Genomic DNA, 15,893 nt, shown 5'->3' on the forward strand with positions numbered 1-15,893 from the left:
TTCGTTAAAGTAAATAAGTGGGTTTTGAGAATTAATTTGGTTCAAAATCAACTGAGGCTAATCCAGCCCTGCGGATGCTCTTATGTAATAAACTCGTAGAAAATTTCATAGACTAGCTAAAATTTACTCTTTTAACTCATACACTAATTTATCCAAAATACAAGCTAAAAATTGAATTATCTATCTTCTATGAACTGGAGAATCGAAAAGTACAAAATTGACTTATTTATCTTCTGAAACGCGGATTAAAAAAAAATCTTCTAAAACTAAAGATGATCTCTACCAATGTATATTGAAAAATTAACAAGCACATAGAGACCATTGCTATTATTTATTTCTTCTAATTTGCATCTATGTATTCATGAACCAAATCAAACTAAAGAAAAAAAAAAAGTTCAACTATGCGCACAGATTTATGTGTGCACAAATTGTGCACATATCGCTTTGTGGAGCTCATTCGGGTCTCATACAAATAATCTCAATCGTCCCTTAAATTTAAAATATTTTCCCTAGTGATCTCAGTGAATTTCGAACATGGACCGCGTCATATCAGATCGCCCCACCAAGTCATGCCCCTTGCTACGTAAACGCTGTCGTTTTTGTTTGCCATGGCTTAAACCTTCCCACCATGGCATTTGGCATTTGACCAAACGAATATTTCCGTTTTCTCAACCGTCTCTGCATAAGAAGTTCCGATACAAACTCTTTAAAAAAAAAGAAGTTCCGATACAAACGAAGTCTCATTTCTCTCTCTCTCTCTCTCTCCAACAATGGCACAGGTAGCGGCGGCCATTCGACCGATTCACAGCTCCTTAGCGAGCCCTAGCTCTGTATCCCTCCAAACCCAAGTCCAGAACATCAAACCTTCTTCTTTTTCCTCCAAAGTACAGGCTCCAGCATCACGAAAGAGCCACAGATCTTTCCGCATTGCATCCCCGATCGCAGCAACGATATCCACCTCAGAGGTCATTCCTGTATCACCGGTAGATGTACCAAAGGTTGCTCCTTTCGCCACAACTCCGTCAATTCCTAGTGTCATTCGCCGTGCTGTTCTGTTTTAATCGTATATTATTGTTGTTTTTATCGCCGTTAACTTTTTTTTGTCAATGTTTGTTCCTCCGGTTTAGTTTTTCAATCCCTCTCGTGTTTGTTTCGTTTTATAAGTTGTGGTTGTGGTGCTTAAAAGTTTAAACCATGCGCTGACTCAGGATTTTACCTATTTATATGCAACCAAAGGAAATCATGAAATTCCCCTATGATTAGTTGAGGTGCATAAAAGCTGGCCTAAACACTGAGTTAAAAAAAAAAAAAAAAAAAGGAAGTCAAGAAATTACGGAATACTGCATTGATCCCTACTAGTAATAGAAAGTGATTGTGAGAATCCATTCTCCGAACGCGACTAAGTCAAAGAATCCAGTCGAATTGTATATTCACTACGCCAAATTTTAGCATTAGCGGCATGAGAAAACTGCCGTTAATAGTCCCAAAACTGCCGGTAATACTCAAAACCGCCGGTAATAGTTCAAAAACCGCCGGAAATAAACCGCCGGGAAAACAATTGTCGGAAAAACAAAAGCGGCATTAGAAAACCGCCGGTAATACTAAAAATGGCGGTAAAGAACCGCCGGTAATAATACCGCCGGCAATAAAATCGGTGGTTAAATTTTTTTGCTTTTCCTGTGACTCGAACCCGGAACCTCCGGATCTTTGAACGCGCGTGCGACTAACTCAGCTAACCCGCATTATGGTTCAACTAGGATAAATAATATTATTTATATTATACGGGTCGGTTTTATTATAAACGGCGGTAATAAACCGCCGGTAATAAAAATAACCGTACATTCTACTTTTTCCGGCGGTAATTAAAAAACCGCCGGTAAAAGTCACTAAAAACGGCAGTCTTTGGATTACCGCCGTTTTAGGGTAATTATTACCGGCGGTCTTATTAATGCCACTAAAAGTGTCTTTTAACGGCATTAAATTAATGCCGGTAATACTATCGCCGGTAAAGCCAAAATTTGGCGTAGTGATTAAACAGCCTTCATCTGCCTAAAGCTTGGTTATTTTTAACTTGTTAAAAAGTCCAAGGATAGTAATGTTTAGTTTCCACCAAAAAAACTTGGGTTTGAACTACTAATAAAATTTGAAAATATCCGTGAGTGATACTGCTAACAAGCCTTTCAAGACTTTGGAGTGGTTGTCACCCCCAGTAGTGGATATCGGATGAAAAGATTATTGCTGCCCTAGATCTTTGGTGCAAAATGAGTTTTGAATAGAGTTGGGGTTTATAGAATGGTTCACCTGTTTTGAATAGAAGTGTCACTATGGTATAATCTGTGCTTGCTTGTTACTTATTCGTTCTTGCTACATAATTGTAGCATTTTCCCCACGGGTGCATGTCAAGGGAAACATTGCTGGTTTCTTTTACTTGAACAAAATTTGTACACCATATGTGCTGGAAGCTACAGTCATTCATTTTTTTTTGTCATTCTTGTTTGCTATTGATCAGATAGAAGAGCAAATTCAGCAGCTAGGTGAAACTTCTGTGAGTTTGTTGTCGAAGCAGATAGCGAGACGGAAGACAAAGATTGTTTGCACAATTGGTCCTTCCACCAACACCAGGGAAATGATATGGAAGTTGGCTGAGGCTGGAATGAATGTTGCTCGTCTGAATATGTCCCATGGGGACCATGCATCTCATCAGAAAGTTATTGATTTGATTAAAGAATACAATGCTCAATGTGAAGGCAATGTTATTGCAATCATGCTTGATACGAAGGTAGTAATTTTCATTCAAATTTTTTATTGTCTTCTTCTTTTGTACATACTTGTTTAACTGTGTGGTTTAATTTTTTTTGAAATGAAAATCAGGTATCGGGAATTTTTGAGCTAATAGTGTTACAACTACTAGACTATCTACTACATAGTTTCCCTATATAGGCCTAAGTTACTTCATTGAGATGGAATTCAAAACCAGCTTCAACCAAGTACACCGTTCACTGGTGTCTAGTCTCTCTAACTTAGACCAAGCCCTTCTTTTGAAGTGTCTTTCTTAGGGTAAATGATAATTGATTGTGTGTTGCCAAATGCTCCTAATTAAAGATTCACTAAAACTTCAAACTGTTGTTTGTTAATCTGGTGGCATTTGTTATTCAACTTCTTTTGCCAGGTTTCTCATTATCTGTATGTGTTTGGTATGATGGTGTTGTTGGTAGGGCCCTGAGGTTAGGAGTGGCGACTTGCCCCAGCCAATCACCTTAGTAACTGGCCAAGAATTCAGTTTCACGATTAGAAGAGGAGTCGGTACCGCAGACTGTGTCAGTGTTAACTATGATGATTTCGTCAATGATGTAGAGGCGGGTGACATGCTTCTTGTTGATGGTACGTGGCTAGGCTCTCTCTCTCTCTCTCTCTCTCTCTCTCTCTCTCTCTCTCTCTCTCTCTCCACACACACAAACTAAGAAGGTTTTAGTGGCAGTCCTGTCTACTTCATTGGGAGACCGGGATTTTGCCTACGGTATCATGAAACTTTTCTTCAGTTCAATCCAAGGTGAACACAAAACTAGTATTCTGTGGGCAGCAGTTGAAAAAGGTCATGTTGAACCGAAGAACAAAATTTGTTCCTATCCAATGCAAAGGTTATGCCATTGGATGGGGTTTATATCATTGCTTTCACTTTCAGTAGGTGAGAAATCTGGGGATCTCCAAATATTTTTTTTTGTTGACAACATGATTGAATCACTTTCACGGTACTCAACTTATCGGGTTCCAATAAGCCAGACGGAAATTATTGCTTTCATCTTGAAGAATAATTCACTCCCGGTTATGTTGTAGGGGGCATGATGTCATTAATGGTGAAGTCCAAGACAGGAGATTCAGTAAAATGCGAGGTGGTTGACGGAGGAGAGCTTCAATCCAGACGACATCTCAATGTTCGAGGAAAAAGTGCTACGCTGCCATCCATCACTGGTTAGAACCGGTTCACCCAAAAATTATCTCCTTGTGTCGGAGTACTGCGTAGATTTATTGGAAAGTCCTGCAAATGAACATTACCCATTTCATGGATTGTGACAGAGAAGGACTGGGATGACATCAAGTTTGGCGTGGACAATAAAGTTGACTTCTATGCAGTTTCCTTTGTCAAAGATGCTGAAGTGGTCTATGAATTGCAGAGTTACCTCCAAAGTATTTGAATAATGAGTTTCTTACACACATGGAGTAAACATTGTCTACATGCATGATAGGTGCCTCAAAAGTTTTTGCTTCTCATTATTATTGTTTTGGCAGGTTTCGGTGCTGATATACATGTTATTGTGAAAATTGAAAGTGCAGATGCTATTCCAAATCTGCATTCTATCATCACAGCATCTGATGGAGTAAGTTGGAAATTCAATTTATTTCTTTACTTAAATTTTCCTCAGCTGTCGATATTTTATTTTTCCTTTGGTGATGTTGTGGGGGTTGATTTTTGCTGTTAAATTTTCACTGTGCTGGGGTTTATTTAACAGTTAGAAAATGAGGAAAGAGATTTGGAAAATGCTTAGAAGTTCATCAAGGGTTGTCCCATTCATACAAGTGGATCTTTAGTTCGTCACATTTTTCCTCGAGCTGTTTTGGGTCCACACACTCTCCTATGCACATTATTAAGTTACTTATCCCTTAATTACTTAAGTAGCACATCTAATGATATCAGGCAATGGTTGCAAGAGGAGATCTTGGTGCAGAACTACCAGTTGAGGAAGTTCCACTGCTGCAGGTAGTCTTTGAACTGATGGAAGATTGATGATGGGGATAACTTCATTTTTCAAACGCCTTTTGACCTTTTGGTGTAAGTACAACATTATTTTTATCATTCAGAAGCAATTTGCTGCAAACATGCAGGATGAGATAATCAGGATATGCCGCAGCATGGGGAAAGCTGTTATTGTGGCAACAAATATGCTGGAAAGCATGATTGTCCATCCAACACCTACACGAGCAGAGGTGTCCGACATTGCCATGGCTGTTCGAGAGGGCGCTGATGCAGTTATGCTTTCTGGAGAAACTGCTCATGGAAAGTATGTTATATAACTTTTGTATAATTTTGGCAGTCGTTCCCTTTAACCAGATTAAAAAATGAACTTTCGTGGAAAAACATTTGAAATCTTTTTCACCAATCAAAATATCTCATTTAGTTCTCGTAGACAAAGTTCCAATAATAAAAAATAACAAAATAGTAAACATAGATGATCTTTTGAGATCTCGGAAAAGCAAAAATGGACAAAGAAAGTGGAACAAAGGAAGTATTAGGTTTTAGGACCTGGACTACGGAAGGGCCATCGAGTTTACCCAGTCAAGTGGGTCTTGCAAAATTTAACAACTTTATTGGAGGACCCACAAGAAGTTCCATGTAGAAACCGATACACGGATTGGTGAAGGCTTCAAGATTAAAGTTCGTTTTGATGATAAGCTTCAAAAGTAAGAATGACTCCAGCTTTAACTGTTACAGTTATACTGGACTGATCCTATCCTGCTCAGGTTTCCTTTGAAAGCTGTCAATGTTATGCATGCTGTAGCATTACGGACTGAATCAGACTTGGTTGCTGGGGAAACACCTGCTAATCTTGGCCAAGCCTTCGAGGTTCCTTCTGCATCCTCACTTGTAATGTTGGATTCCAAGTTAATTTGTTTATGAAATATACCTTAGTTCAAATCTTCATTTGAAGTCAACCTAGCTGCTTGTATCCTGCAGAACCCAACGAGTGAGATGTTCGCATTTTATGCAACAAAGATGGCTAACAATCTCGGAACCCCAATTGTTGTCTTCACCAGAACTGCTTTCATGGCCATTTTACTGAGCCACTATCGACCTTCTAGCACCATATTTGCCTTTACAAATGAGTGAGTTTGATGCTGTAACTTTACTTGCATCAAAATTTTCCTCATCTGTTTAGTTCAACAACTGGACAGTAGGGTTGGTATTTTGTAGATGTTTCAACAGCTGTACCATTCTTACAAAGTCATGAAGCACCTTCTTGGTGGCTTGGTATCTGTTCAAACAAAAATCATTTGATCTTTTCGAAATCTACGAAAATTATCGCATTACAATGAACTGCATGCAACAATCAAGCATTATCCTTCCCATATTAGTGGCAGAGGTATATGATAACGATTGATTTATGTATGCAGTTCATTGTAATGCAATACTATTCATAGATTTCGAAAAGATGAAATGATTTTTGTTTTTACAGGTACCAAACCACCAAGAAGGAGCTTATCCTTCCCATGCATACAGTTTGCTTATCCTTCAAACAATGCCTTTTGTTCTTGAAAATTTCTTTGAAAACGAAGATGAATCCTACAACCAGGTGAAATTTAGCCTTGTGGTAAATATTGCACTAAAATTCATCAACCTGCATGCATGAACCTTATTCTTGTTGATTTGCTTTCTTTCCACTTTCTTTCAACATACTTGCAAACATTCATCATGAACCTTATTCCTGTTACTTTTCTTTCTTTTCACTTTCTTTATTTAGCATGCCTGTAAACAGTCATCATATCTTGGTTAAGTGATAGTGTAGGAAATAATTCGATTATATCATGACTGAACTACTTTACACTTACCAAACCAAACCGAGCCTCCTAATCAATTGGGGTCGGCTACAATCCTATTTTTCCATTGGGCTCTGTCTAGGGCTACATGTTCACTTAGATTTAGTAAGACCAAATCCTTGTGTATCACGGCATCAACTATTTTACACCTAAGACGTAAAATATTTCCCTAAAAATCATGCCAACTCCATTGAATGAGTGGATACCTTGTGGGGATGAAATGGTATGCTGCCATTTAAGTGTTGCTTTTACAAGCATTATATGAAAAACTCCCATCACTACATATCTGGGTATGTCACTAGAAATTATGGTAGATTGTGAGCATAGGGTTTGGACCAGGACCAAGTACGTATCTTTTGAATTTTGACTCATCGAATGGGCATGACGGTCATGCAGGAAGAGAATACAACAAAGACTGGCTTTATACCAAGGCGTATGTCCCATATACATGCAGTTCTCAGATGATGCTGAAGAAACCTTCACAAATGCAATGGCTGTGCTTCAGGTGAGGTTTCATGGGCCTACTTGTCAAACCTGAGTTACCTGATTAGATAGTGGCAACATATACTTGTCTTATTATGAATGAAGAATTCTCATGCCTAAGCAAGTGGGGTGGTAGCCAAGTTGGAAGGCACCATATACCCACATGCCCAAGACCAAGGGTCAAGTCTCACTAGCAATACTAACAACTAACACGTCTTGCATGTTCTCAAAAAAAATTCTCAGGCCTAAGAATCTTTGTTTTTTTAATTATTATTATAGCTGTAAAGTCGTGACAATTACATCAATTTGGACATTTCAAATAACACAAATATTCAACAATAGCTTTCATAGGCACTATAATAAAGAGACAGCCTTCATGTATGAAAGAGTCGAACCCATGACCTGCTACCGAGGTGAAGGGCTATGGCCAACTGAGCTGGGCTTGATGGTCAGCCCTAAGAATCTTATCAACTGGAATTTGCAGCACATAGTGGTGGTAATCGAATAAGAGTTGGCTTCCTGTGGTTTCTATTGATGAATTGACTTAACCTTCTGGTGGCGGCTCCAGGATTTTTGTTCAACGGTGACAAAAATATAAAGAAATTTTTACACTCTTCATTTCATCCCTTCTTTTTTTGGGACCCAGTTAGCACTTTTTGTTGTCCCTTCTTTTTTTGGGACCCAGTTAGCACTTTTTGTTGTCCCAAAAACATTCTTCCACTTCAAAATTAAATGGGCAATATTTAATGATTTTTTTCTTTTACCCTTCCAATTTAAATTAGTACAGTAGTACTAACAAAGTAAGTACTCCTAATTGGAAGATACTCCAATTTGGGACGGAGGGAGTAAATGAAAAAATGGGTCTTGCTACATAATGCCCAAAGGGCATCACTATCTTTTATATTTTAGTATATATTTCAATCAACTTTAAGGCCTACACTTGCTTCTGTCACGTATACTACCTAACGACCAAAATTGATACCACTGACTATCATTTTTTTTTTCAATTGGACATTTTTGCCCTTCTATCACTTGCTTTATTTGCACCTTTTTTTCTTGGAACGGGCACCTTAAAGCAACACATTTCTGATTTCTCCACGAAAAGTCTGTCCCCATAGACTTACGCAGATTGTGATGTAGAGTCCACTATGGATCTCACATAAATTGATTCGAGTAGTTCATTAAATTTAAAATATTTTTTAGAGCACTCGCAAAATATTAGCTTAATCCGATATCTATAAATGTTCGATCTAATCATTTGACTTTTCATTCAGATTATAAGATCCTAAAACATGAATGAAAAATTAGATGATTGGATCGAGTATCTATAGGTATCGTATTGAGATGATTTTTGGTGTGAATTCTCAAAAAAATATTAAAATTTCAATGAATTGCTTGAATTGTTTGTGTGCAACCTGTAATAAATCCAATATTGCGATCTGTGCACATAAAATCTGTGCCAATAGCACCTCCGTACGGAAGAACCATTTCCAGTAAGTTTGGGTTCTTATTTATTTTTTCTCGTTTTCATCGTAGTATCTACTTTATTCATTTTTGCTTGATAAATAAAAAATTAACAGAAATAGAACAACACTGAATAATTTTTTCTTTTATCAACACTGAATGCACTAAGGCTCCGTTCCGGAACGTAAAAAAAGCCCTTATTTTTTAAGAAGGTAATTTCAAGCTAAAAAATTATTGATTTATTGAAATCTAAAAATATGCAATATGGATCTTGTTTGAAAGATCTCATCGAGATCTTTTATACAATGCAAAAAAAATTAAAAAAATATTTTTCATTTACTTTATTTTTGAGTTTAAAAATGTGAAAAAGCTGCTTATTTTTTAAGAAGGTTTCTGGAACGGAGCCTAAGGCACTTTGTCCTCTCTCTTTCTTCCCCTCCCCTTTATAATCTTTTCTTCTTCTTTTTGTCAGGCGACACTTCTCTCCTCTTTTTTCCCTTCACTGATAAAGTATTTTACTTTCTTTTTCAATTTCACCACAAACTCCAAACTCCAATTACTTTAAAACAATTTTTCAAGTGACCTTGTAAAAAATCAGCCCATCCAGACAATTGTAAGTACTTATTAGGCCTATTTTGGCCATAATCCAAATGGATTTTTTTTTATCGTTATTTAATTTTTTTTGCATTTGTTAATTTTGTGTCAATTTTTTGTGAATTATTGCTTCATCATGACGTGAGGAATCTAAAAGTAGTAAAAATTAACATTTGAACTCAATTTTTTTTGAAAGAAGACGAAATAAGCCGCTTATTGGCTTATATATTTTGGTCTTTATTAAAAAAAAAAACTTGGGTTTGATCTGGTCTTTATTAAAAAAAAAATTGGGTTTCAATTGTAATCTTTTACTTTTTAGATTTCTCTTGTCATGACGAATCAATAATCCGAAAAAATAGACAAAAAACTAACAAATGTGAAAAAAATTTGAATAAGGACAAAAAAATTAATCCATTTGGATTATTTGGCCAAAATAAGCCTCAGGTGGCATTCCCCTAAGAGATTATTGGGCTTTTTTCGTTTTTGTCCTTATTCATTTTTTTTCATATTTGTTAGTTTTGCAACAAACTTTCTTGGATTATTGATTCGTCTCGACAAAAGGAACCAAAAAAGTAAAAAAATATGATTTTTACCCAAATATTTTTTGAATATCCAAGATAAAGCCCAAAAAGTGCAAAAAGCCTGCTTTATCTTAGATATTTCAAAAATAATAATTTGAAGAAATTTAAAAAATTGTGCACAGAAGGACTTCGTGTTTTATCCAAAAATTTAGGAATTTTTCGTAGTATACCTTACTAGCTGTCTCATTTCAGGAGTAAAAAAAACAAGGCATAAGAAATTGATCCAAAAAGACATAGGAGGAAAGAAAAATTAAAGAGTAGCTGGGCCTGATGAGGTGTTTGCTAAAAGAGAAAAAAATGTTGAAGTTCGAAGGTTAAAACAGACATTTAATGAAGTTATAAAGCCTACCCTGCAAACATTTCAAAAGGCCTACGGGATGAAAGTAAAGTCCCTACACGTGTACCATTGTTATGAAAACAGCTGTCAATTGTCTTCCCTATGTAGACGCCCATTGGGCTGTTTCTAGCAAAACCCATAAAATAAAAGTATATATTTCAGTTGAAAGTTTATTAGGCCTAGTTTATTTTGTTTTGGTGTGATATATTTTGTACGTACTTACAAATTCAAGTGACTTTTCATTTACTTTGGCTACATATGAACACTTTAGTGCCGACAATATAAAAATAAAATAAATTACATGTACTCCTAAAAATTGCAAAATTTTAGTACATAAATTTGAGTCCAAGGCCCCTGTTTTACTAGTGCCGCCGCCCCTGCACATAATAAACAACCACCTGATTTTTGGGCTGAAAAATGATTCTCACTGTATAACTGCCGACGTAAGATTTCTTCTCCGCCATTCTAATTAGTGAAAGTCGGTTTAATATGCAGAAGCAAGGGACGGTGAAGGAAGGAGAGCATGTCGCTCTCGTCAAGACCGGAAGGCAACCCATCTGGCGCTTCGAATCCACTCACAACATTCAGATCAGGAAAGTGTAGATGGAACCTACAGAGAAAACACTCGCGACTACAATGTCTCAGATGTTTGAGCCTTAATATTTATTCCAGTCCTTTCTCTCGCTGGATCGCAGTTGTTGCTTGTATGAACCTCTGTTTTTTCGCAGAATCTCATCCGTTTTCTTTTCTTATTGTTTGTGTTTTTCAGTCAACTTATTTTTTGCTGTGTCTCCATAGTAAGCTTTTGTAAAGAGCTGCAGCTGAACGAATGAATGTTGATAATAAAAAGCAGTGTTATCTCAACTCAAATGGCTGATAATCAATCAGGTGACCATAATATTGGCTTCTCTAACTGATTACTAATCGTCAAACGAATGGAGACAAGACTTTCAATAAAAGAAAAGAAGGGAAACTATAAAGGTATATTCACAAGATCTTCGGTCAAATTATATACAAATATTTACAGGACATACAGAGAACACTTGTATGAACAAACTAAGCTTGCCTTTTACATATGTGCCCAAGCTAAATTACCCACTACTCTTCACAAGGGTTTCAAGGGAATCACTTTTAACAATGCAATGCAATGCAATGAGATGAAAATCACCAAACCCCTAAACTAACCACCAAATAATTATAAAAACAGAAGACCTGATACCAGCACTGAGAACCTTTACAAGGACCAAATCGAACCAAACACGAGAGGTTTGCTTAAACCCAAATATGAGGCGTTTCAGGTTTGCTTAAACCCAAATATGAGGCATATGAAACGGTTTACCTGGCTCTGATGGGCCATCAACTACTTGATCATTGCTTCCGGCTCCAAAGTTGGCATTCCCTCTTAACATTGCCATTAGGTTTCCTCCATGCACCCGACCTTCTGGAACTGACAGGTGACCTAAAGTATTTCCAACAGACAAAACTTCGAGGGATGGAACCTGCACAGGAATCGGCTGATGCCCAAAACTCATGAAATTAATCGATGTAACAACGCTGCCAGCTGTTTTAATACCATCGACATGGTTGTCCGCTTTTATCCTCTCCATTGTGCTAGAAAATGGGTCTCGCACTAGGGAATTGTGGGCAGCACATAAACCAGATTTCCCCCTTGCGAACTTATCACAAGGAACACCACATTGACCGCCAAACTCTGAACCCAACTGGCCCCAAGAGCAGTGTTTCCCTCCACCATGTGCCTTGCAGAAATCAGTTTTTCCTTGTGCACTCTTTAGACATCCCTCAGATTTGCACCTTTTTCCTCCACCATGACGAACACAGAAGTTTGTACGACCCCTAGCACTCTTGGTGCATTCAGGCGCAGCACATCTCTTTCCCCCACCATGATTCACACAAAACAAGGTTCCCCCATGAACACTCCTTGTGCACCCCCCTTCAAACGAACACCTTTTCCCCCCACCATGTCCTTTACAGAAGGATGTGCTCCCTTCTGCGCCCTTTATACACCCTAAAAATGTGCACCTTTTCCCCCCACCGTGTGCTTTACAAAGCATCGTGCTCCCTTGGGCACCTTTCGTGCAGGCAGGATACTGGCACCGGCGGCCCCCACCATGGGAGATGCAGAGGCCAGAAACGCCCTCAGCACTCTTACTGCAGTTTTCCATTTTACACCTCTTACCACCACCATGCCTTATGCACAGACCAGATTTCCCTCTAGCAGCACGGCTGCAACCCTCATGGCTGCACCGCTTACCTCCGCCATGGCCAATGCAGTAGTCCGTACGGCCTTCAGCGCTCCTTGTGCACCCAAGGTATTGGCAACGGCGGCCGCCCCCATGGGCTTTGCAGAATACTGTCCTGCCTTCTGCTCCCTTCTGACACCCAAGTCTCTGACACCTCCTGCCGCCACCATGGGCAATACATAGGCCAGAAGCACCTCTGGCTCCTTTCGTACATCCATCGAATTGGCATATTTTCACACTAGCATTACGTCGATGTTGAGGACGAGTTACCCCAGAAGCACCACCAACTGAGCTTTTTGATGTGAGATTTGGAGCAACTGGATTCAGATTTATATGGCTTCGAGGATGAACAAAATCAATCACGCGCTCTGTGACTTGTGATGCATGCAATGGTGGCACAATAGGCCCTCGTTTCCATTGCGATGATGTTGACCCATCATCCACGAGTTGTACTGCACCAAATATGTCTGCAGACTCTGCATTGTTCTGAAAAGTCGGAAATTCTTGGGATACAGTGGTGATATCAGAATCAGCAGGCCCAGTAGATAGACTCAGCCCAAGGTCCAGCCTGGGTTTTGCCACTTCCATTCCCTGCAGAGTCCCACAGGTAACACTCATTTGTTTAGCTGTTCTCTCATTTTGAGAATGGAGGTTGATACTCAGACCGAGATGGACTGTAGACTCGTCAGTTTCTTTCCCAGAGGACATGGTAGCACAAGAATTTGACAGACAGCCCAAACCAAAAACTTGAGAACCATCGTTGGCACTCCTTTTTCTCTTGCTTCCCTTGCAGTTTGAGAAATAACAGCTTGATGATCCAGGGGAATCAAGACACGAAGCAGCACTGGGGAAAAAAACAACTCTTGTATCAACTACACTGCTCGGTTTCTTGTACACATTTGAAGCAACACTAGCAACAAAATGTCGAGGGGTGTTGTCCATCTAATCTAAAGTTAAAGTGGAAAGCCACCAACCAAAACCTACTCACAATTGTTGACACTTCGTCTAACTTCAGGGTTGGGAGAGAATATTTAGTACGAGGTTCCAAGGAGCCTCAAAAGATCAGAGTGCATCCCCCACTAACAAATCCTGAGGTATCACGGCGATCCATTCTATGAACTCAAAATAACTATAACCAAATAAATATATGTACAAGGTTCAAAGAGCCTCAAATATTACAGCACACACCCACCACTAACAAACCCTGATGTATCACAGCGATCCATTCTGTGAAATCAAAATAACTTGACCCAATCACAAGCAGCAATTAACCATTAATCCAAAAAGGCCTCATATCCTCCGTAACAACATACTGGACATGAAACCTGTTCCAGAGACAATAAGTTCATTAGAAGGTGGTACTTATCCAAGAAGGAAGGAAAACAACTTGAATGAGCTAACACTTTCTGCGGAACAACAATATTATGAGATTAACTTCCTAAAGTAATCCATATTCTGCATCTTCACATGTAGAAGTCTCCAGGTAGCACAGAAAGAACTACCCAGCATCTATATGATTAGCAAAGGTTCTCCAAGCTTAACACGTTAAGCAAACAAATAAAATTGGAAAGCTGCCCCCATTCATATGCTTGAAAAGACTTAAAACTCAGTGGAAAACGGAATTCCTAGCATTCAAGAAAAGCTGGCCCTTGAGTAAAATGCTGTGGCCATGAAAGAAATTTATAGACAAACAGAATCATTAGATAGGAAGGAGATAAAAGACCCTTCATTTATAGGCATTTTGAGGTTGCTCATAAGGTATGAAATTAGACTTCTCCAGCTTCTGGGTTTAAGCCTATTTACAAGAAATTTAGAGAAACTTCAAAAGAAGTAATGAAGAACCCTTGTCAAACAATACGAATCCGCTGCAAAAATACCAAAAATAAGAAGGAATGTTAAGGAGAGAGTATTTGCAAAAATATAATATAAACAAGAGTTCATATCACCAAAAAAATCCATTGCAATGATATTTGTCGACCACATACTTCACATAAAAAGTAAAATGACAGAGAACACATCCTGGAGCAAGCAACACAAGCGAATCATTCACCATAACCTTTATCAATTACACAACACACTTCTAGGTAGTTTTTTTCTCACGATTCGATAGTTGCTGTGAATTCAATCACAGTTTCGAGTCATTCGTCACCTTCCAATAACCTCTATTGCCACAATAAGTAAAGCGACAGTCCCCCCAAACATTCTAGTCTTCTGGAAGCAAATACTCGAGCATCACCTTCAAACCGAAAGTCTGAAAGATCCTAACTACTCCAAATTCAATAAAATTACTACTTAAAGAAGGGGAAAAAACAAGTTTTTCAAGTAAATTTAAACAAACCCAACAATAAAGACAATCCATTCCAAACTCTTAAGCAAAACTGAGAAAAAAAAAATCCTCATAAATCACAAGTTCAGCTCTATTTTCGGAAAAAAGGCGTAATATAGAAACACTGCAGCATCTATTCCCCTGAAACGAAGGACTCGGATCTCACACAGAACACATGGAGTAATACGAACGATTAGGGCGAAAAAGAGATACCTTCAGAATCTGTTCTTTCTATTGGTTTGCGCCGTTCGAGGTACGAGAGAACTAGGGCTTTCGGCCGCCGGAAAATCCAAGGAGAGAGAGAGAGAGAGAGAGAGAGAGAGAGAGAGTGTGTGTGTGTGGGTCGGCGTGGAGGAAATGAGGGGGAAAATACTACTACTGCGTGAGAATATGCGGTGAAAACAACTCTAGGGCGAAAAGGCGCGTTTTAAGAGTTCGTGGGTGGGAATCATGTGTGTGCTTAGTCACACCGCGGACCAATTCTTTTTCCTCACGGCAAAAGTGTCTGGACTATTTTACGCGCACCTAAATTAATTTCTTATTCGATCCGGTTAAAAGCAGGTTGTCCATGCCGGGACTAGGAGATTCACAATAAATTATTTTTCTATGGTCTGACCACGAGAATCGAAGCACAATCGATTATGTGGGGAGCAATTTCACCAACCGACCGGACTAACCTTTGGACCGGAGATAAATATTTTATCGAGTAGTAAAAAATACACAAAGTATATTCTTTGGTGTATAGTTTAACGAAGGGAGTATCAATTTTCTTGCAAGTATGACATTCAAGTGCTTATGTTTGATTGGATTGTTTAAAAAGATTAACAAAAAATTTACTAAAAGAAGGAAAACTAATTCATTGAAGACCAAAGTTAAACAAATTCATTGAAGACCAAAAGTTAATTATATGTAAAATTATAATATTTTATTACTCCTGCTAAAAAATACTCCTACATAGAGCACTTTTTCTGTGTAATTTAATGTATCGAAGCTATTGTAATTAAGTAGTATACTCAAAAGTACTTTATTTCAATGTATTTTTAGAAAGATTTGGTCTAACTTTATTATTAAATTAATATATTTTCTTTATAAATTCTTTGAATTATTTATTACTAATCTCAACAACAGTAGTTTAAAAAGTACACAAATATTAATCAAACTTGAAAAAGGCTCAGAAAAGATAAAAATAAATTCAAAGAAATCTTTTTATTTTAGATTATTGTCTTTAGTGATTTTTTTTAAAATATCATAAATTT

At 38.1% G+C, this 15,893-nt stretch overlaps 2 protein-coding genes across 3 annotated transcripts; one reads left to right on the top strand and one right to left on the bottom strand.

Moving 5' to 3' along the window:
• The first annotated feature begins 648 nt into the window (after nt 1-648).
• Nucleotides 649-10,914, top strand: LOC131319707 (plastidial pyruvate kinase 2). Of its 2 annotated transcripts, none has more exons than XM_058350092.1 (12): nt 649-998; nt 2,510-2,779; nt 3,216-3,381; nt 3,835-3,969; nt 4,075-4,185; nt 4,288-4,376; nt 4,694-4,756; nt 4,882-5,057; nt 5,518-5,620; nt 5,732-5,880; nt 6,988-7,096; nt 10,546-10,914. In XM_058350092.1, the coding sequence occupies exons 1-12, from the start codon at nt 771-773 to the stop codon at nt 10,651-10,653; spliced, it is 1,707 nt and encodes a 568-aa protein (XP_058206075.1). In that variant the 5' UTR covers nt 649-770; the 3' UTR covers nt 10,654-10,914. The 2 variants fall into 2 exon arrangements, with proteins under 2 accessions (XP_058206075.1, XP_058206074.1); XM_058350091.1 differs by having other exon boundaries at nt 695-998; nt 5,518-5,641.
• Nucleotides 10,915-11,005: 91 nt separating this feature from the next.
• Nucleotides 11,006-15,090, bottom strand: LOC131319706 (uncharacterized). Its single transcript, XM_058350090.1, has 3 exons — nt 14,851-15,090; nt 11,349-13,636; nt 11,006-11,316 (listed from the first exon to the last, which is right to left on the bottom strand). Exon 2 carries the CDS (start codon nt 13,251-13,253, stop codon nt 11,355-11,357), a length of 1,899 nt encoding a protein of 632 aa, XP_058206073.1. The 5' UTR covers nt 13,254-13,636; nt 14,851-15,090; the 3' UTR covers nt 11,006-11,316; nt 11,349-11,354.
• Between the last annotated feature and the right edge of the window lie 803 nt (nt 15,091-15,893).

This window comes from Rhododendron vialii, chromosome 3a (assembly GCF_030253575.1).
Source record: "Rhododendron vialii isolate Sample 1 chromosome 3a, ASM3025357v1".
Lineage (NCBI taxonomy): Eukaryota > Viridiplantae > Streptophyta > Magnoliopsida > Ericales > Ericaceae > Rhododendron > Rhododendron vialii.